General features: G+C 36.3%; 1 protein-coding gene across 3 annotated transcripts in view; it reads right to left on the bottom strand.

The window, feature by feature from the left end:
* Positions 1-2,232: 2,232 nt before the first annotated feature.
* The window catches only part of KLHL4 (kelch like family member 4), a 163,618-nt gene continuing 142,277 nt past the window's right edge, over positions 2,233-23,573 (bottom strand). Inside the window, exons 10-12 of one of the 3 annotated variants that reach the window (XR_010119566.1) lie at positions 7,189-7,360; positions 5,260-5,661; positions 2,786-2,844 (exon numbers count right to left, since the gene is read on the bottom strand). Coding sequence is in view for 2 of the 3 variants with exons in the window: in XM_055268227.2 (XP_055124202.1) it covers positions 2,779-2,844; positions 7,189-7,360 (238 nt within the window). In the remaining variant the exon portion in view is untranslated. Of the gene's footprint in view, positions 2,845-4,204; positions 5,662-7,188; positions 7,361-23,573 lie in introns of those variants that run through there. The other 2 variants (XM_055268227.2, XM_055268226.2) reach the window with 2 other exon arrangements.

Here is a 23,573-nt window from a genome sequence, read left to right as displayed (position 1 = left end):
AGACACGCCTTTTGCAAATATTTGTTCCCAGTCTGTGGCTTCTCCTTTCATTCTCTTGACAGTGTATTTTACACAGCAAAGTTTTTGAGTTTAATGAAGTTCAGCTTATCAAGTCTTTCTTTTATAGACTATGTCTTTAATGTTGTATCTAAAAAGTTATTACCAAACCCAAGGTGATCTAAAGTTTCTCTTGTGTTGTCTTTTAGGAGATTTATGTTTACACTTTACATTTAGATCTGTGATCGAATTTAAGTTAATTTTTATAAAGAGTGTAATGTCTGTCTAGATCCATTTTTTAAATATGGATGTCTCGTTTTCCAGCGCCATTTGTTGAAAAGCCCATCTTTTTTCCATTGGGTTGCCTTTGGTCCTTGGTCAAAGATCAGTTGACTATATTTATGTGGGTCTATTTATAAGATGTCCATTCTGTCCCGTTGATCTATTTGTCCATTATTTTGCCAATTTCACACTCTCTTGATTACTGTAGCTTTATAGTAAGTTGTAGTTGGGTTGTGCCAGTCCTCCAATTTTGTTCTTTAATTTCGTATTGACTATTTTGGATATTTTGCTTCTCCGTATAAACTTTAGTCAGTTTCGCAAGATCAATGTACTTTTAAATGTGAAGAATCTCAAATGTGACCATCTCATTCTATCTTCTACTCCTCTTTTTTTTTGTATATTTCCCATTATTAAACGTTTTGTGCTGTACTCTGTGTAGTGCACTCAGGCTTTCCCTCCAGTTTATTATCTTCTTAGTTGTGCATCATCTGCTACTTTACCTCCCCAGTGAATTTTTAAGTATTTAAAGTGTCCATTTCTGGATGTTCCTGGCTTTCTTCACCTAGGAGAAGTCTCAAGACCATGTCTTAATGATTCTTGTCTACACATTGGTGTTAAAATCTTTGCCCTTAGTGGTTATAACTAAGTTCATTAACTCAAAGATGATCTCTATTACCATCTGAATTTATTATTGTTGTCTAAGTTCCCTCTGATTTCTAGCATCTAAAGATTTGCCTTTATTTCTATGGGGTGTAGCTATGTACCTAAATTTTGTGTTATCTCATCTCTCTGTGTTTTTAATGTGTGTATATATTTGTGGATAGAGTCAGAGAGACAGATCTCTGCCTTTACTTATTTGGCCATGTTTCTAGTGCTGTTATTTGAATCCCATTCTCATAAAATACCCAGTCTTTGACACCATCAAAAATCTATTCATTCATGTTTTCCACAGTTATTTACTGAATACTGATTTTGTACTAGAATCTGGACAGACACTGGGGATACTATAATGAATAAAACTAAAATTCATGTGAGAGATTATAGTTTAGAGGAGGAGAATTGTCTGTGTCTACTGGCTCAGACGTTCTCTCAATTGGACAACTCACTATGCATTGGATTAGCCAGGATGGTTCTATGAATTCATATGAACTTGCTCAGCCTGACTGGCTTTTCAGCCTCATCTTATTATGCAGACTTGACAAAATTGAAAGAAGTCTAAGTGGATTTGTGAAGATACGGCTTTCAAAGATCTCCATATGATATTATCTTTCAGGTTTATTTTAAAATAAGACTAATTGTGATTTTTTGGCCAGAATTCATGTGTTCCCATTCTGGTAAGATATAATTAGCTCTGATCAAGTTAGGCTTTTTTAACCACCCAGCTGTAAACTGAATTTAACATATGAAATACGGCTATTTAAATGAAGGTCTCCATGGCCTTAGATGAAATGTAAATTTGGCAAACTCAGGTGGCTTTTGTATAGGTGAGGCCATTTAATTCTGATTCTCCATCACTTAAAATATAATCCAAATTTTATAGGCTTGGATTTGGTACAAATTTCATAAACTTAGTTTTAATTAGTGTATATCACTAGGGTCCTAAACACAGTAGATCTTTAATAGATGTTTATGTCAAAGGGCTGATATCTGAAAAATACTAATATGCTTTTATTTTTTAATATTTACCCATTTATAACCTTCTTCATATTTAGCTATATATACCCATTTCTCTCATTGTTTACATGTGCTGGGTGTGTGTGCGTGTGTGTGTTTCTGTGTGTGTGTGTTAAGGGAGGGGATTAGGATTATGACAGAAAAAAAAAGAGAGTGTCACTATTAAGCATTTAGCACCATGAGCAGGACTTTTTCCTAGTCTGTAGCAGGCCATAATCTTGAAAAACAAGCATTGTGAAGAGAGAAAAAGCTTTAACACTTTTATTAATATTACGATAATTCATAAATAATAATTATATATATTTATGGGGTACAAAATGATATTTTGGTATATGTATACAGTGTGGGATGATTAAACTTTCCTTTGAAATATGGAGATCCATGCTTGCAAATTAGGTAGTTCATGTGATATCTTCCACAGACAAGAGGGGAGATGCTCCTTCCATCATTTAGGTTGGGACTTAGTGTCTCCAGCAATGTGGACAGGATGTAAAGAAAACTCATTACGAAGGGAAATAGCAACTGAAAAATCTCTTCTACCTCAGGTGATGTGATTGGAAGAAAGTAGACACAGAACGATGACAGTTGAGGACATATGTGTTTCATGGCCTTTTTTTTTTCTTTACCTAGACTAAGATCTCAAGGTAGCAGTCTTGTTAGAAAACTTAAAATAAAATCCAGAGTCACAGGGTTTTTTTTCTATATTGCATCTGGAACTCCAAAAGGAAACTGTCTTTCAGTGTTCCCTCCATATCAAAAAGGGGCAACAGCCACACCTGAGTCAGATTGACAAATGGTATTGTTGTGCAGAGAAAGGATCTGAATTTAGTGCCCCAGGGTCTCCTTCAGCTTCTGTGTGGTATAGAAGTTTTGTAGAAGTTCTTGCATGCCCTGTGGAAATAAAGGAAGGTGACGGACAGTGTTAGAGAATCATCATGGTCTTAGTGATTATAGAAAAAAATCAAGAAGCAACATTGTCTTTCAGATCTGAGTATAGTGAATGTGTGAGCCCTTACACTCTTGAAAGAATATATAAATAACACCCTTTCCTATACAAATTTGTTTAAACTAGCCCTGATAGGTTATCTCTGCTAAAGCATGTCAGCAAGGGCCCGCTCTTTCTCCTCCTTTTCCCAATTAAGTTTGACTGAGACAAGCACAGTTATGTTTGAGTGCCCTGGGCCTCTGCAGGTCCCTATTCTGATGGCTCACATCTGCTCAGATTTTGGCAGCTCATCTAGGGCATTGTCTTAGTTCATTTTCTGAGGCTTAAAACAGAACCTGGGTAATTTATAAAGAAAAAGAATTAATTTCTTACAGTTAGGCAGGTGAGAAGTCTGAGGTTGAGGGGCCATATCTGGGATGGCCTTCTTGTCGGTAAGAGCTGTCAGGTAAGTCCCAAGGTAACACATAGCATCACATGACCAGGGGACATACGGTGCACCCTGAGCATGCTAGCTTAGGTCACACTTCCTTCCTTTTCATGTAAAGTCACCAGTCCCCCACTCTTATAATAATCAATTAATCCATGAATGGATTAATCCATTCAGGAGGGCACAGGCCTCATGGCCCAATCACCTCTTAAGGGCCCTGCCTCTCAATACTGCTACATTAGGAATTAAGTTTCAACATGAGTTTTCGAGGGAAAAAAATATTCAAACCACAGCAGCCATAGTGGCCTGAATACCATTTTTAAATGAAGCTATGAAGGGGTAGCCCTGGGAAACATACATGTCTCTTCTACGAGTCAATACTTAATCAAGCCCAGCTATGCCGTTGAGAAGAGAGTATTCAACTTTCACTTTCCTCTTGTCCATGCATGACCCTAGACACGGTCTGCCTATTGGTAGCACCTCATTGCTACTGGAGGATTGGCAAGCTAGGCTGCAAAAGGTCCTTTGATCTTTTCCACTGGTTGACACCCACATTTAACTTAACAGGCCAAGCTGTGCATTGGCAATAAAGGTTTAGGTAACTCTACTTCTACACTGATCGCAATAAGGTGTGAATTCAAAAGACCTAACAGGGCTGTATGTGTGTTTCACAGCCTCTCTATGTCTCTATCTTCACCTCTAGAACTGCAAAAATCTATAGCTCACTCTTTAGAGTGTATTAGATACAATGGCAGGTGTAAGAAGAAATAAAGGAGTGGAATTTTATTTTTGTGTTTAAGTATTTTAGTGATATAGGAAATGTAAAATCAAAAAGTCCATTCAGGTTGTACTTGATATATTCTAAAGCCACACTATAGTGAGAGGAAATAAAGTTTATTTAAATTCAATTTGTCAAAGTACAAATATCTTTGTACAACTTACGTTGTTCTTTCTTAAAACTTAAAAGCTAGTAGTATATTTTACAAGCATTTCTCCAGATTTTGATTTCACAATCCACAATAAAAAGACAGTTTAAAAGAACTTATTTATAGAAATTCTAAAATTGTGCATTTACTTGAAAAGTTACTTTCACAAAGGGTTTTTCAATATTTCATCTTAGTTGTATAATTAAGTGGAATAAATGGAAGAATTACACATAAAATACTATTCAACTAGCCATTTTTGTTATTTTAAAACTTAAAAAGTCTTTTTTTTTTTTGTATAGCACACATATCCTAACATTTTCTACTGGATAATATAACAGTAACAGAAAAGCATATGTTGGTACAAAAAAGATAACAATAGAATTGACCAGGCTTATTGAATATTTTGGTGTTCCCATGTGTTAACACTGAGTAACATCCTCAATTTTAATGTACTTTAAAAATTGTTTTGTTTTTGAAAACTTGTTTAACTTAACGATATTTGTTTATAGAGTTAACACAAATGTTTGAGGAGAACATTACATTCTATACAAGTGAGGCCCTGACACTCTGAAGCTGAGGTCACAGTTTGTATCAATATGATAAATATTTATTATTTCATTGTATAAGCTGTGTATATGAAATTACAATAATATTTTACTGGTAACAAATCTAACAAGACAATATGTTAAGAAATATCAAATTTATATGTGTGCTCTGGCAGATGAGCAAACCTGTAAAAATTTTGACATACTATGATCAACATAACAAGTTTTGTCAAAGAGCCATTATTTTTTTTAGCTTCAACACAGTGAAAGCTTTCCTCTTGGTAAATGTAAGGAATTGTTTAGCTCTTTGGGATATTACTTGAATGGGAGAATAATGGCTTACTAAAAATCAGACTATTTTAAGCTTTAGATGTTACCTTTTATTATTTCTATGTTCCAGATAACAAGAGTACGTTTTTTTTAAAAAAAACTGAAAATGTTTTTAACTTCTAAGGCTCTTACCTTGAAATGTATTAATGCTTTTATAACCTGCACACTGTGGCCATCATCAATTTTCATTAAATATTTTAGAATTTTGTAGTAATGGTGCTATATCTAGACTATGGGATTCCCTTTTCTATTATCAGCTGTGAAAGCACATATTCTTAATAATTCATATGTAATTCATGTTTAAAAACATTTTGGCTTCACAAATGAAAGCAATTGTAACTATAAATTAAAACGATACAATTTTCCAGTCTGATTATTAATTGCAGGAAAAAGAACATGTATTTCTTTCTCCCTTTGTCCTACTCAGTTTCTTGAAATTATCCAGTTTCATTCCATTTGATAAAGATAGATAGCTTAGGGTAGCTTCACCACTACAACACATGCACCAGCTCTTCCAATGTTAACAGGAACTTCCTAAAACACAAAACAAGAAACAAAACACAGTTGGAACTCTGATTTCAGCATAATATAAAATATTATATTCAATATAGTTGAAGAAGTCCTTACTTATTTTGGTCTACATGACCTTGTCTAAAGATGAGAGAAACTGCAGCCTAGTTAACAGTGTAGTGTGGTGGAAAAAACACAGCCTTTAGAATGGTAAGAACCTGAGTTTGAGGATCAGGTGATCTTAAATAAATTTCATCTCTCTGATAATATTCTCACTTGAAAAATTACACCTAATTATACTAACACGTCAAGGTTTTTGTGATGATTGAGTGAAATGATGAATGACAATTTGCACTTAGTAGTTATAATCCCACCATCTGTTAGTTCTCTTTCACTCTTTTCAAGATCACACGATGAAACAGTGACACAGCCAAAGATATAATCTAGGACTCTTAGCTACTTGTCTACAATCTTCAGAAAAATAAATCCCACAAGCTGGTCAAACATCTTGATTATTGTATTTGTCCTAACACCTTGCATGATATTTTTTTTCCTTCCATTTCTCGTTGGTCCTAAGCATTGATAAAATAGCAGCTACCTACATTGTAGCATTTGAGGGTTTCTGAGTCTTAATGAATCAGATTATTGGAGGAGAGAGACTAAAATCTCATTATCAGCTGTCATTATATTAGCACCAATTTATTTAGAGCAATAGATAGCTGTACCTTGTAGAATACAGAGTAGCATGAAAGTAGAAGGGAAGATGAAGTTAGGTACCAAACACAAGGGTTGCTTGTTTGTGGAGATGGTAAAGAGTTAATCATATTTTATGTTTTTTGTTAACTCATCATTTAATTGACAAAGTATCATTAAATATTTTAGAATAAATCTAGGGCTATCACTGGCAAAGCAGTCAAAAGGGTCAAATTTGCCTTTAACATCTCAAAGATGCCATTTCAATGCTATTTTTTGTATTCTCCTTGAAATTAGTTCTAATAGATGCCCAGCACTTTTGAGAGGTTTTAATTCTGGTCCCTTATTGTTTACTAAATTATTGACTGACTGAAGAATTTAGGAGTATTGCAGTCTACACAGTCTCTATATGCTAAAGATTGAAGGCTTGTCTCCTGGGTGCCAGCCAATAAAAAGGGCAGATACTTGTGGAAGAGGATGTTGCCCTTTGGTTCTGAGGTCACAACATGTACATAAAAAGTTGGCCATGGTAAATGCTTTATTTAATTTATTTATTACTGAAGTATTTTATTGAATTCGCTTATTTTCTTTAAAGGGAATGCTTTCATGAAGTCAAGAGAATGGTCTGTCCTCTTTTATATAAGTACTGATGGGTCCTGTTATCAACTATCATGTCATATCATATCAACTAGATCAACTTGTAATTCTCTAAGGCATAGATAGAGCATATACTATAAATTTCACTAAAAGATCTTGTTAGGGCCTAGAGAAGAGAACACAATTAATTTCAAAAATATATTTTAATATCTTCTTTTTAAAACGTGAAATATAGTAATTTGAATATTTTAATTTGAATACCTCTTTCCATTCATTTCTCTGTGCATCATATGACTCAACTGTGTTCAAATAAGTATGTCCATCATATCCTCCAACCACATAGAGTTTGTCTCCAAGGGGGCACACAGCAACAGCATCTCGAGGAACACTCAGAGGTGCCACAGTTGACCATGAATCACTTTTTGGATCATACCTTAAGGGATTTAGAAAGATAATTGGGAGGAAAAGTCCAATAGAGTCACAATTGAAAATAACAGACATTCTCAAAATGTATACCTATCTGAAACACAGTATTAAAAACACTTTATACAAATATCAAGTGTAGATTGGATATTATTAAGGATATGTACATGACAAAATTACCTTCAGCCACTAGGTGTCTCTCAAAGCATATTGAAAAAGTTTCCCTTTCCAAGATACCATGCACTTCATTAATCAGTGCTCAGATAAACTGAGGAAATTTCACATATTGTGATCCTGGCATTATATAAAAAATGTCTCCTCTCATTTAGTAGTCTGAGTGAAGAGCTTTGGTTTTTCTTTTATTATTTATTTGTCGAAGTTATACATAAGATGCCTGATCCATTTTATATGAGAACTCATATTTTAAAGTAAACCTGAATATAATTGCCTTTCTATTTTTGCTGTATGAAATGTAGTACTTTGGTTTTAATACTATTTGCAGATAGAATGGTCATAGACTTATCCTGTGTTTTTCCCTGCTGAGAGTTCTTATTTATCTTCAGTGGAGTCAAGGTTTATTGTTTTCTATTTTAATCTGAAGTTAACTCCTTATCCCCAAACCTCTTTAGTAAGCAAAATGAAAAATAATTCAGTAAGTAATATTAATTAACATATTTTCTAGAAATTCTTTCCTAGCCTTTGAAGCTTATTTTTAAAAATATATAACACTAAAATCTAAAAGGTGAACAATAAAGAAAACTCATAAAATTATACACAAAAATGCTCCCTGACTTTATATTGGCCTATTTGTAAAAGCCTAATGAAATATATTTATTTTACAAAGGAGATTTTCATTTATCACTTTCTACTGATATATTTGTATTACCCCCTCTAACCACTGTTTGTATCTCTTTAATGATAATCTAAATCATCTGATTTCAGCTTCCATCTGAAATCAGTCTCACATCTAGAATTTTTAAAATACTATCTGAAATCAGCAATAACTCACACAACTAAAATTCTGTATCATTGAGTGTATCATATCACTTTAAATTCAGATGTTATGGTAAAAGTCAGAACCAGAAAATCCATAGCTGCATGCTCTGGCTAAGCCAAATCTTCAAAACAATTGCTATTGTTAATTGATGCTTCACTCAGCTGACAGTCAGGGTACACACACAGATGAATCATGAACCAAAACTCATAGAAAGATTTCCTCATACATTTGCATCCAAAGACCCAAGACTTTTCTGCATGGGCATGGTACTAATGCTCAAAATCTGGCTAACATTATTATTATCTGGATACTGCTTGATTAAGAAGAGGAGTTTGGGGAATGTTGAATCTTTTGAAGAGAAACTAATTGGTAATATGGTTATCATCTGTAAAGATACACAGGAGCAGTTATTAAAGACAAAAGTAGTCACCGAATATTCAAAATTAAAATAGCATTATTTCTCTTCCTTGTTTCTCTTTTGCTTTTGTCTCCCCTTAGTTTAAATGTAAGTATATATATTCTAGTGGAAATGAAATTGAGCCTGAAGTCAAGAGAATGAGTCATGGTCTTATTTTCCCACTTAGAGTAACTAGGAATCATTTGCTAGATTCATTTGCCTGAAGTTTCTCATTAACATTATAGTAATAATGATCCCTGACCCAACCAATGTGATGGTTTTAGAAAACTTTAATTTAAATTATTATCATAATAATTGGGTATGCCAAAAGTGTTTTAGCAAAAAAAAAAAAAAAAAAAAAAAGGATCAGAAAAATTGTTCAAGACATGGAAATGAGGATTATCTGATCTGATTCCATAGAGGGTGGATGGACCTTTAAGTGACTTTTTTTTTTTTTTTTTTTTTTTTTGAGCCGGAGTCTCACTGTCTCGCCCAGGCTGGAGTGCAGTTGCGCGATCTCGGCTCACTGCAAGCTCTGCCTCCCAGGTTTACGTCATTCTCCTGCCTCAGCCTCCCAAGTAACTGGGACTAGAAGTGCCTGCCACCATGCCCGGCTAATTTTTTTGTATTTTTAGTAGAGACGGGGTTTCACCGTGTTAGCCAGGATGGTCTCGATCTCCTGACCTTGTGATCCACCTGCCTCGGCCTCCCAAAGCACTGGGATTACAGGTGTGAGCCACTGCGCCCAGCCCCTTTAAGTGACTTTCTGCTGACAAGCCTATTTTATAACTTTGCGTGTGTGGAAGTTAAATTGTAAAAAACTGAGTTTCCTTGTGATTTTTTTCTATAACAATACAAATTCATTTTGCCTGATAGAAATAGAATCGATTTCCACAATGTAGAAATCATGACTCCCAAAAATTAGCTTTTATTGTTCTATGTGATTTCAACTAGTTTTGCATCTTTTGAGAAATTATTTCAGCATTCAAAGTTGTCTAAGTACCTTTTATTCAAATACCCTTTTGAACTTGTTTTAACATCTTATAATTGTTTTCTTCATCTATGAATCACATAAAATGTTTAACACATGTTCATTTTATATTTTTTAATTTTTTATTGATATATATTTGTACACATTTATGGGGTACATGTGATATTTTGTTACATACATAAAACGTGTCATTTTATATTTGTATGAAAGCCATGATTTTAACTTTTTGAAAATTATATTTTAGCACTAATCATTTTCTCAATGCCTTTTCAAGGAAAATGACAATAATAGCGTAATAATAGGTGATAATGTTAGTAATAAAAATAATACTGAATTATAGCAATAATACTAAAATAAAACTACCATATTCACTCCTATTGAGTAATTAACATATGGCAAGCAATGTGGTAAGTGCATTACCACATTTTATCCTGTACCCTATGCGATTGATACTATTATTATTCCTACTTTACACACGACGAAACTGATGTTTAGAGATGTAAAGTAACTGGGTCAAGGTCACATAATTAATAAATAGTAGATTTAAAGTTTGAACTCAGATCTATCTGACATCTAATCTGATGCGTTTAACTACTATACTATGCATGTTTAATATGTATAAAGTTCTCGTTTTTCTCTTTTTAAAAAAACTGTAGGAGTATGAGAAGTTTAAAAATCAGTAAGTTTGGGAGTGTAATTATGTCAGAAAATGAGGTTAAACATCTACTTATAGGATATGCATGTAAATATTTAATTTTGTAGTCTGTGCCAAAGATTATACCAGAAAATATAAATTAAGTTTATATTTTTAGTGGTTTGTGTAAATACATATTTAAATTGATATAGACATTTTAAACCATAATAAGGCTTGTCCTACTGTGAACACTCTATGGTGCTAAAATATGCAGCCCAATTTATTTTTTTCAAGTTTTAACACAGAATTCCACGATTTCAAGGGTTCACAGAGTAAAGCTAAGAAAATGCTGGCATTATAATAATGGGAATAACAATGATTATTTAATTACAATAGTTGTATATTCCACATTTTTTTGTTATGAGATGTATACTTTTTTGTGACAAAATTAACTTATATAGTTTCATACATTTAGATACAGGAAGCCAAGCTAATGCAACACAAGTTTTACCATGAAGCCCCAACAAAAAGCTTCCAAACTGCAATAGAAACAAGAAAGCACAGACTATAATGAATGAAAACTATCTTGCTAGGACTTATGACAAGAAAATTGCCATTATAAGACAGAATTATTTGTATCTCTGATTATATATTTACATGATTTACTTCTTGACAGGTACAATTTTTGTGAAGCCAGATGTGATTTTCATAGCAACAAACCTTCACAGCTTCTTATTTACTATATATCTTTGTACAGTTCTGTGTTATTTCGGATAAAATCCTTTAGACAACTTTTAATATTTCTGTAAAAAACAACATGGGTTTTCCATATCAGTCTCTCTCCTTGACCTCTCCCTCCCATGAGTTTCGCACTCCAATGCATTTTTGTTTGTTTGTTTGTCTGTTTTTTAAAGACAGAGTCTCATTCTGTTGCCCAGGCTGGAGTGCAGTTGCACGATCTCAGCTCACCATAACCCCCGCCTCCCAGGCTCAAATGATTCTCATGCCTCAGCCTCCCCAGTATCTGGGACTACAGGCATGCGCGACCATGCCCGACTAATTTTTGTATTTTTTTAGAGATGTGGTTTTGTCATGTTGGTCAGGCTGGTCTCAATCTCCTGGCCTCAAGTGATCCACCCACCTCGGCCTCCCGGAGTGTTGGCGTTACAGGTGTGAGGCACCACGCCTGGCTCCAATGTAGTTTGAAGCGTCAATGAAATCTTAAGATACCATAATTATTTTTATACAAATTCGTTAGCACTTTTGATCAAGACATTTTTTTCCCAAATATAATAATTCCAGATATTATATGTTTATGTTATATATGATTTAGTTTTGCCAACTATCAAGAGTTTTATAAAGAAGTTATAGGTATATATGGCTTTTAGGTGTAGAACCATAAATACTTGCACAGGCATAAGAATAGAATTCAATGCCTAGGTACCATTACTTAAAATAAAAACTGCACTTACCTTTGTTGAATACAATTATGGATTTTTTAAATATCTGTGTACATTCTTTGGTAGTCAGGCTTGTACCCTAACTTTTATGAGTTGTGTGCTGTCTATGACTTTTTGTAGTCTACAGAAGGCATCAATAAATTATCTAGGCAATTTAAAATTTTTGTGGAATCTGTCCTTTTTAAAAAAATGTCCTGCAGTGTTGTTTAAACACAGTTTAAGTCTACTGTATTCTTTGGGTTTTTCTAAAAGGAAACACGATTTGGGCCATGAATTTGGGCCACGTATTTGGGGAATCGAATACACACACGCGCGCGTGCACGCACACACACACACACACACATCTGGAAAGCACGCATCCCTAGAAATGCCCAAGAATACATCAAGCCTTCATGCTGAGCTGACCCCAGGCACAGAACATGACCTGCTAATGTGTGATGGTCTAATGCATGAAGCCAGTCTTCAAAGGCTGGGAAGGTGTATGTTTTTTCAAAAACCCAGTTTTCAGCAAAAGATCAAAAGGCATACAAAGAAACAGAAAAAAATAAAAACAAAGACAATTTTTAAATAACAAATTAAATCTCCAGATAATCTTCCTGTAGAAATATAAAGATCTTACTTACAAGACAATAACATAGCTGTCTTATGCTAAAGCCAAGAGAAAAACAGAAATAATGGAACTAAGCTAAAAAAATTATAATAAAGAAACGTAAAAATTTTTGAACTGAAAAATAAAATGACAATTTAAAAATTCAGTAGAGGGATTCAATGAGAGACTCAAGAAACAGAAGTAAGAATAAGTGAACTTAAAGATAGGTCATTTAAAATTATTGCATCTGAGAAGCAAAAAGAATAAAGGAAAAATGAAGCTGGGCACGGTGGCTCATGCCTGTAATCCCAGCACTTTGGGAGGCTGAGGCGGGCGGATCGCAAGGTCAGGAGTTCAAGACCAGCCTGGCCAATATGGTGAAACACCCATCTCTACTGAAAATACAAAAATTAGCCCGGTGTGGTGGTGCACACAGCACCTGTAGTCCCAGCTACTCAGGAGGCTGAGGCAGGAGAATTGCTTGAACCCGAGAGGTGGAGGTTGCAGTGAGCCGAGATCTCACCACTGCACTCAAGCCTGGGCGACAGGGCGAGACTCCATCTCAAAAAAAAAAAAAAAGGAATAAATAAAAATGAATAGAGCGCCTAAGGGACTTATGAGCTAACATCCAGTGGAAAAATATATGCATTTCAAAAATTTCAGAAGAAAAAGAGAGAAAAGAACAGAAAGAATATTTGAAAAAATGATAGCTGAAAAGCCATATCAAGACACATTATAAACTGTCAAAAGTCAGAGATAAAGAGATAATATTGTAAGCAAGAAGAGTAAAGCAACTTGTCACATAAAAGGAATTCTCAATGAAATGACTAACAAATTTCTCAGAAAAACCTTAGAAGACAGAGGCATTTTTTTTAAAGAGGGCAAATTAGGGGCTTTGCTGGCATGCCTCATTCACAAGGAAGTAGCAAAATAGTGTATAGAGATTCACACTGTAAACTTTTATCCAAGAAGGAACACAGGTGATTAACATAAAAGCAAAAGAAACTCCAGATACTTTGATGAATTTGGTGGCAGCAGCCTGTGCCATGGGTTCAGTGGAAAATTGAGTGTGAGTCCCCAGTGCATGAGACAGGGAGAAAGTGTCTCCACAACACACATTCCCACTGGGGAGCTAGGCAATCTAGGCCAAGGGGGAGCTCCTTGACCCTACCAATCACTGGATCTGATGTTGGGAGCAGTGGGGAGACCTTGAGAAGGGGTAGCAGTGGAAGTGTGTTGCATGCATTCCAGACCCTGGCTCCAATAGAAGGTGGCCAATAAATATCCTAACTATAGGAGTCTCTACTGAAATCTGTAAGCCACATGGGCAGCAGTCACTAGCTGGGCAAGTCTCCAGACTGAGATTTGTGATCTAGTCTCAAACAGGAGAGGAGTCCCCACGGCCAGAACTGAGAGAAGAGAGGGGTATGGGATTGAAGTGTGCATGCAGGAGGTGGGTGACCTCCCCTTTGCAAGACCAGGCTAGGAAGGGTATCATCTGGGAGCCCCAGTTTTTGTCCCAGCCAGGAAAGTCTTCAGCCTGGGAAAGTTTTGCAATCTGAGATGTTCTGCTTGTAACTTAGCTATTTGTTTCAGCTTGCTGCCAGTAGTAGGCTTCAGGAGGGAGCTCTGCAGGGTGGTGACCCAGGAAGCAAGGCAGGTCTCACTGCCACCTGCTAAATTTTGGAGCCCAAGCCACTCCTCATTTACCATGCTGGCTCTTTGGAATGACAGAGGTGTCTCCACTCCTTCTAGTATTGCCCCAGTGGCCTGAGAACTACTTTTTATCACCCATCAGGGCTAGCACTTGCACCTGCTACTGGGGAGCCTGATTATGGGCATGCCTGATGCAGCCCCATCAAAATTTTACCCCATTACCCACCTCATAGGCAAAGCATGGGATCAGAGCCCCTGAGAGTTCCACAACCCAGAACATTCCCTGGGACATTAGAGTACTTCTCCTTGTTAGTAAAGATCAAGCATAGACCTTACTACCACCACCCCAGCTGCCTGTCACCTACAAGTGCCTTCAACTGGCCAGGAGGTCAACCTGCACAGTCCATTTCAACTGCTGACATAAGTGCACAGTGCTCGGGAAGGAAATATGCTTTGTGCAACCTCTGCTACCATCATCACCCACACCACCCCAGCTGCTTAGGAGGCCCTGAGCCTGCTCACCTGCCTTGTACATTAATACTACAACTGGCATTTGAGGAAGTCACTACACTAAGGCTATTTATAACCAAGGAAATCATACAGCGCCTACATCACTCCTCCACCATCTCTGTCAGGGTTAGTGCTTGTGTCCACCATTGGGATATCTGAGGGTGGCCCCACCTGGTCCAGCTCTGCCCAACTTCACCACCCACTGCCTGAAGCACTAGAGGCCTTCTCCTGATAAGCAAATATAAAGCATAAACCCATCTGCTACCACCACCACCACCACCACCACTGGCTCTTACCTCCTTCAAGTGCCACGTACTGGCCTGTAGGTTAAACTGCACAACTCAATACAAAATCCATTGACACCAATGCAGATAAGCTTATGGAGACCTCTGCCACCCCAGCTCCAAAGGAGGCAGTGAGCATGCTCACACACCTAGAACATTGCTATGACAACTGGCACTTGAGAAAATCACCACACTAAGGCTACCTATAATGAAAAAAATCATACAGTCTTTGCCACTGAAAACACTCAGACTCAAAGCCTAATGATCTTATTCAAAATAGGTTATATTCACATCCTTAAGGGAAAAAATGTCCCATCCAAATAAAAGTAAATTTAAAAATAAGATGTGATATTTTTCTTTTCAAATGAGAAAGAACCAATAGAACAATTCTGGAAGTATAAAATAACAGGGCGTTATAATAACCCTAAAGCATTGCACTAACTCTTTAGCAATAGTTCCTAACCAAAATGAAATACATGAAATTTCAGATAAATAATTCAAAATATTGATTTTAAAGAAGCTAAACAGGATTTAAGAGAAAGCTGAAAACCAATACAAAGAAATCAGAAAACCAATCCAGGATATGAATGATAAATTTGCCAAAGAGATAGATTTTTTAAAAAAAGAAAAAAAAAGAAACTTCTGAAAAGGAAAATTCATTGAAGGAATTACAAAATAACAGATGAAATCTTCAACGATAGACTAGACCAAGCAGAAGAAAGAACCTCAGAGCTTGAAGACAGTACTTTTTAATTTATCCAGTCAGACAAAAACAACAAAAAAATAGAATTAAAAAGTGAACTAAGCTTTTGATAAGTATGGAACTATGTAAAATGTCCCAACTTACAAATTATAGGTATTCCTGGGGGAGAAGAAAAAAAACCCAAAGTCTGGGAAACTATTTGAGAAAATAATTATCGAAAACTTCCCTCGTCTAGGAAGAAATCTAGGTATCTTGATACAAGAAACTCAAGAAACTCAAAAAACTCCAGAGAAACATTGTAAGAATAATCTCACCAAGACATACAGTCATCAGACTAAGTTCAATATGAAGGAAAAAATTCCTAAAATCAGCAGAAGAAAAGCATATAGTAACCTATAAAGGAAACCCCATCAGACTAACAGTGGACTTCTCAGCAGAAGCCTTACAAGCCAGAAGAGACTGGGATTTTATTTTCAAGGCGCTTAAGGAAAAAAGCTGTAAACTCTGACTTGTGTATACTGCCAGAATAAGCTTCATAAATGAAGAAGAAATAAAGTCTTTTGCAGACAAGCAAACATTGAGAAAATCTGTCACCACTAGACCAAACTTACAAGAAATGCTCAAGGAAGTTATAAACATGGATACAAAATTTGTTCAATACTTCCCATAATAAAAACATCTGAAAGTATAAAACTCAAAAGTCTTATAAAACAATTACACAAATAAGGCTACAAAGTAGCTATATAACAATTAATATTATACAGGAATATTAACCACAACTGAATATGGATTAAATATGCCAATTAAAATAAATAAGTTGATAAAATGGATTAAAAAAAAGGATCCAACCACACACTTCTTACAAGAAACTCACCTTATTGATAAAGACACTTGGAGACTTAAGTTAATGGGGTGGAAAAAATATTCAATTTAAATGGAAAACAAAAGCAAGCCGGAGTAGTTATATCTACATCTGATCAAGCAAACTTTAAATAAACATCAGTTTAAAAAGACAAGTAACGTCATAATATAATCATGAAGAAATCAATTCAACAAAAAGATGTAACAATCCTAAATATATATGCACCAAACACTGGGGCATCCAGATTTATAAAACGAATATTACTTGACTTAAGAAAAGAGCTAGGCAGCAATGCAATAATAGCGGGGACTTCAACATCCCACTGACAGCACTAGGCAAATTATTGAGGCAGAAAATCAACAAAGAAACAGAGGGAAATGGCCTTGGCAAAAAATTCCTGACTAAGACCTCAAAAGCACAGGCAACAGAGGCAAAAATATACAAATGAGACTTAAGTAAAAAACTTCCGCATGGCCACGGAAAGAATCAATAGCGTGAACAGAGAATCTTCAGAATGGGACAAAATATTTGCAAAGTATGTATGTGGCAAAGGGCTAATATCTGGAATTTACAAGGAACTCAAACATCTCAGTCATAATGAGAAAAACTCAACCCCATTAAAAGTGGTCAAGTAATATGAAGAGATAATTTTTAAAAACGACATATAAATGGACAAAAAGCATATGCAAACATGCTCAACATTACTAATCATGAGAAAAATGTGAATTAAAACCACAATGAGATACCATTTTATACCAGTATAAATGGCTATTAATAAAAAGTCAAATAATAACAGATGTTGGCAAAGATGTAGAGAAAAGGGAACACTTACACACTGTTGGTGGGAACGCAAATAAGTACAATCTTTATGGCAATCAGTATGCAGCTTTCTCAAAGAGCTAAAAATATATCTACCATTTGGTGCAGCAATCCCACTACTACATATCTACCTGAAGGAAAATACATCATTATACCAAAAGATACCTCCACTCATAGGTTTAGTGCAGCACTATTCACAATAGCAAATATATGAAATCAACCTAAATGTCCATCAATGGATGATTGGATTAAAATTATTACACACACACACACGCACACACACACCATGGAACACTACTCAGCCATAAAAAAATCATGTTATAAATAATCATGTATTAAACAAAATTACTCAGAAACAGGAAGTCAAATATCACATGTTCTCAGTTATAAGTGGGAGATAAATAATGCATACACATGGATGTAGGAAGTGGAGTAGTAGACATTAGAGACAGAATAGTGAGGCAGGTGGAGGGTGGTGAGAAATGAAAAAGTACTTAATTGGTTCAATATATGCTATTCAGATGATGGCTACACTAAAAGCACAGACTTCTCCACTTTGCAATAGGTCTATGTTGCAAAACTGTACTTATACTGCCTATTTTATTTTATTTTATTTTATTTTATTTTATTTTATTAATTTCCAGGGTACATGTGCAGGATGTGCAAGTTTGTTACATAGGTAAAGGTGTGCCACAGTGGTTTGCTGCACCTATCAATCCATCACCTAGGTATTACACCCAGCATGCATTAGCTATTCTTCCTTATGATCTCCCCGACCCCCACACTCCCGACAGGCCCCAGTGTTTGTTGTTCCCCACCCTGTGTCCATGTGTTCTCATTGTTCAGCTCCCACTTATAAGTGAGAACATGAGGTGTTTAATTTTCTGTTCCTGCATTAGTTTGCTGAAGATAATGGCTTCCAGCTTCATACATGGCCATGTGAAGGATATGATTTCATTCTTTTTTATGGCTGCATAGTATCCCATGGTGTATATGTACCACATTTTCTTTATCCAGTCTATCATTGATGGGCATTTGGGTTAATTATATGTCTTTGCTATTATGAATGGTGCTGCAATGAACATATGCATGCGAGTATCTTTATAATAAAATGACTTACATGTCTTTGGGTATATACCCAGTAATGAGATTGCTGGGTCAAATGGTATTTCTGGTTCTAAATGTTTGAGGAATTGCCACACTGTCTTCCACAATGGCTGAACTAATTTACATTCCCACCAACAGTGTAAAAGCATTCCTATTTCTTCAGAACCTCACCAGCATCTTTTGTTTCTTGACTTTCTAATAATTGCCATTATGATGGGCATGAGATGGTATCTCATTGTGGTTTTGATTTGCATTTATCTAATGATAAGTGATGTTGAGCTTTTTTTCATGTTTGTTGGTCTCATGTATGTATTCTTTTGAGAAGTGTTGACAAAGCTGACAAAAACAAGCAATGGATAAAAGATGCCCTATTTAATAAATGGTGCTGGAAGAACTGGCTAGCCATATGCAGAAAATTGAAACTGGACCCTTCCTTACACCTTATACAAAAATTAACTGAAAATGGATGACATGGTTTGGCTATGCCCACACCCAAATCTCATCTTGAATTGTAGCTCCCATGATTCCCACGTGTTGTGGGAAAGACCCAGTAGGAGATAACTGAATCACGGCAGCAGTTTTTCCCATACTGTTCTCATGGTAGTGAGTAAGTCTCACAAGTTCTGATGGTTTTATAAGGGGAAACTCATTTTGCTTGGCTCTCTGATTCTCTCTTGCCACCACCATGTACGAAGTGCCTTTCAGCTTCTGCCATGGCCTCCACAGCCTTGTGGAACTGCGAGTCCATTAAATCTCTTTTTCTTCCCAGTCTTGGGTATGTCTTTATCAGCAGCGTGAAAATGGTCTAATACAGTACATTGGTACCAGTAGAGTGGGGCACTGCTGAAAAGATATCTGAAAATGTGGAAGTGACTTTGGAACTGGGTAACAGGCAGAGGTTGGAACAGTTTGGAAGACTCAGAAGAAGATAAGAAAATGTGAGAAAGTTTGGAACTTCCTAGAGTCTTAAGACTTGCTGAATGGCTTTGCCCCAAATGCTGATAGCAATGTGGACAATAAAGTCCAGGCTGAGGTGGTCTCAGATGGAAATAAGGAACTTGTTGGGAATCGGAGCAAAGGTGACTCTTGTTATGTTTTAGCAAAGAGACTGGCAGCATTTTGTCCCTGCCCTAGAAATTTGTGGAACTTGAAACTTGAGAGAAATTATTTAGGGTATCTGGTAGAAGAAATTTATAAGCAACAAAGCATTCAAGAGGTGCTGTTAAAGGCATTCAGTTTTATAAGGGAAGCAGAGCATAAAAATTCAGAAAATTTTCAGCCTGACAGTGCGATAGAAAATTTCTTTTTCTGAGGAGAAATTCAAGCCGGCTGCAGAAATTTGCTTAAGTAATGAGGAGCTGAATGTTAACTGCCAAGACAATAGAGAAAACGTCTCTAGGGCATGTCAGAGATCTTCATTGCAGCCCCTCCCATCACAGGCCTGGAAGCCTAGGGGGAAAAATGTTTTCCCCATGCTGCGTGCAGCCTAGGGACTTGGTGCCCTGCATTTACAGCGGCTCCAGCTGTGGCTAAAAGGAGCAAATGTAGAACTCAGGCTGTGGCTTCAGAGGGTGCAAGCCCCAAGCCCTGGCAGCTTCCATGTGGTGTTGAGCCTACAAGTGCACATAAGTCAATAATTGGGGTTTGGGAACCTCTGTCTAGATTTCAGAGAATGTATGGAAATGACTGGATGCCCAGGCAGAAGTTTGTTGCAGGCATAGGGCCCTCAAAGAGAACCTCTGCTAGGGCAGTGCAGAAGGGAAATGTGGGGTCAGAGCCCCCACACAGATTCCTTACTGGGGCATCACCTAGTGGAGCTGTGAGAAGAGGGCCACTGTCCTTCAGGTCCTAGAATGGTAAATCCACTGACAGCTTGCACTGTGCACCTGCAAAAGCCTCAGACACTCAATGCCAGTCTGTGAAAGCACCTGGGAGGGAGGCTGTACTCTGCAAAGCCACAGGGCCAGAGCTGCCCAAGACCATGGGAACCCACCTCTTGCATCAGTGTGACATGGATGAGGGACATGGAGTCAAAAATGATCATTATGGAGCTTTAAGATTTGACTACCCTGCTGGATTTTGGACTTGCATGGGGCCTGTAGCCCCTTTGCTTTGGTCACTTTTTCCCATTTGTAATGGATGTATTTACTCAATGCCTGTACTACCATTGTATCTAGGAAGTAACTAACTTGCTTTTGATTTTACAGGCTCACAGGCAGAAGGGACTTGCCTTGTCTTGGATGAGACTTTGAACTGTGGACTTTTGAGTTAATGCTGAAATGAGTTAAGAATTTGGAGGACTGTTGGGAAGGCATGATTGGTTTTGAAATGTGAGGACATGAGATTTGGGAGTGGTCAGGGGTAGAATGATATGGTTTGGCTGTGTCCCCACTCAAATCTCATCTTGAATTGTAGCTTCCATGATTCCTACATGTTGTGGGAGGAACCCAGTGGGAGATAATTGAATCATGGGGGCCTTCCCTACCTGCCTCACCTAAGATATTGTTTGCAAAAATGATTTTGTTAATTTCCAACTCACTGTAATTCATATGAAAAGTGACAGCCTGTAGTTATAACTGGTGAATGTGCAATAATCTGCCTTGGAAAATTACAGACAGGAAGATAAATAGTCTAAGTAAGTGAAAACCTGGTTTAGAGTTAACACATCTGTGAACAAATGTGCAGTGCAGTTTCCCTCATACTGTTCTCTTGCTAGTGAATATGTCTCATGAGATCTGATGGTTTTATAAGGGGAAACCTGTTTTGCTTGGCTCTCTGTTTCTCTCCTGCTGCCACCATGTAAGAAGTGCCTTTTGGCTTCCAGGATGATTGTGAAGCCTCCCCAACCATGTGGAACTGTGAGTCCATTAAACATCTTTTTCTTCCCAGTCTCAGGTATGTCTTTATCAGCAGCATGAATATAGACTAATACAATGGATTGGAGACTTAAATGTTTAACCCAAAACTATAAAAAACCCTCACCACAAACTAAGGATAAAAGAAAACTACCTCACCCCAATGAAGGTAGTATATGGAAAACCAAGAGCTACTATCATACTTAATGTAAGTATTTCCTGTAAGAACAAGAACCACTTTTACCACTTTATTCGACAATTAGAAATTTTAAACCAGAGCAATTAGGCTAAAAAGAGAAATAAAAGTCATGCAAATTGGGAAGGAAGAAATTAAGAAAGACATCAATAAAGGGAAAGATAGCTTTTGTTTGTGGAGCGGAAGCCTTAATATTGTTAAGATATCAACACACTCAGTTGGGTGTGGTGGCTCACGCCTGTAATCCTAGCACTTTGGGAGGCTGAGGCCGTCAGATTGCTTGAGTCCAGGCATTAGAGATCAGCCGGGGCAACATGGCAAAACCTTGTGCCTACAAAAATTACAAAAAGTTTTGCCGAGTGTGGTGGCACATGCCTGTAGTCTCAGCTACTAAGGAGGCTGAGGTAGGAGGATTACATGAACTTGGGGAGCATGCAGTGAACCATGATGGCACTACTGCATTCCAGCCTTGGTGACAGAGGGAGACACTGTCATTAAAAAAAAAATCAATACACAATGTGATCTACAGATTCAATGCAATTTCTATCAAAACTCCAATGGCATTTTTGGCAGAAATAGAAAAATTCATCCTAACTCCATATAGAATCTCAAGAGACCCAAAGCAGCAAAAACAATCTAGAAAATGAACAAAGTTGGAGGTTTACTGCTTCCCTGATTAAGAAGCTTAGTATACTAGCTACACTAATCACCACAGTGAGGTACTGGCATAAAGACAGACATAAAGATCAATGGAACACAGTACAGAGCCCAGAAATAAACCCTTACATATATGGTCAAAAAAATTTTGACAGTGGTGCTGAGGCCATTGAATGGGGAAAGGAGAGTCTTTTCAACACATGCTAATGGGAAAACTGGATATCCACATGCAAAAGAATAAAGTTGAATCTTTACTCAATAAAGAACAAATAAACTAATGGGTCAAAGGCCTGAAGGTAAGAGGTAGTTATAAAATTCTAGGTATAAAATATAAATAAAAAGCTTGATGAACTTGTATTTGATAATCGAAAGAACAGTCAACAAGAAAAAAACATATAAATTGAACTTCATCAAAATTAAAAATATTTGTGCATCAGAAGACATTATCAACACAGTGACCAGGAAATCCATGAAACAGGAGAGACTATTTGCAAATCATACTTATGATAAGGAACTAATTTCCAGAATATGTAAGGAACTACTATAATAATAATATTCAGCCTTAAAAAGGAAATGAAATTCTGACACATATTATTACACAAACCTTGAAGAATTATGCTAATTGAGATGTGACAATCATACAATAATAACTATTTATGATTCCAATTTTATGAGGTAACTAGAATAGTCAAATTCATAGAAACAAAAAGTAGAATAGTGGTTACCAGTGGCTGTGGAGAGGTAAAAATGTACAGTTATTGTTTAATAAATACAGAGTTTCAATCTGAGCGGATGAAAAATGTTGTAGAGATGGTTGGTAGTGATATTTGCAAAACAGTGTGTATATGTCACTAAACTGTACACTTAAAATAGTTAAAATAAAAAAATCCTTATTATGTATAATTTGCCACAAAAATTAGCACTATTAGGAGGTGATTGGTTATTGCTTATGCTAACTGTAGAGAGAACTAATGTGGTTTTCTTCAGTGTCACATATATTTGACTATAGTACATTATAGTATTATAGTGTATTACAATCAAATATGTATTATCTGAGGCAGTGATTGACCATATTTATGGTTTGTATAATCTTAAAAAAGTAAGTTGCATCTCTTAATAACTGATTTTAGAAGACGCATTGAGTTATACACTGAGTGCTAGAGAGACAGTCATTGAGAATAAATTTTTTAAAGTGCTACAGATCAGATATTCCCTATAAGAAACTATTAGCTTTAATTATCAATTATGTGTCAGTGGTACATTTATCAGAAAAAAAAAATTCATCCTTTTTCTTTAGACTCTTCTGCCTAAATTCTATCCTTTATGTCATTGTTTGACCAATTTCTTCCAAGTTGCTTTCTTCATGATATTCCAACTCTCTTCAATTTAATTTTTCCTCTGCCTAAAAGATAAAATCTCAAAACTTCTACCTTGGCATTAAGGGACATCAGACAATGTGGTCCTTAATTCTGTTCTGAGTTGTACTTCCAAATTATATTTCCATCC

This window comes from Symphalangus syndactylus, chromosome X (genome assembly GCF_028878055.3).
Source record: "Symphalangus syndactylus isolate Jambi chromosome X, NHGRI_mSymSyn1-v2.1_pri, whole genome shotgun sequence".
Lineage (NCBI taxonomy): Eukaryota > Metazoa > Chordata > Mammalia > Primates > Hylobatidae > Symphalangus > Symphalangus syndactylus.
This window is presented reverse-complemented; position numbering and strand designations above follow the sequence as displayed.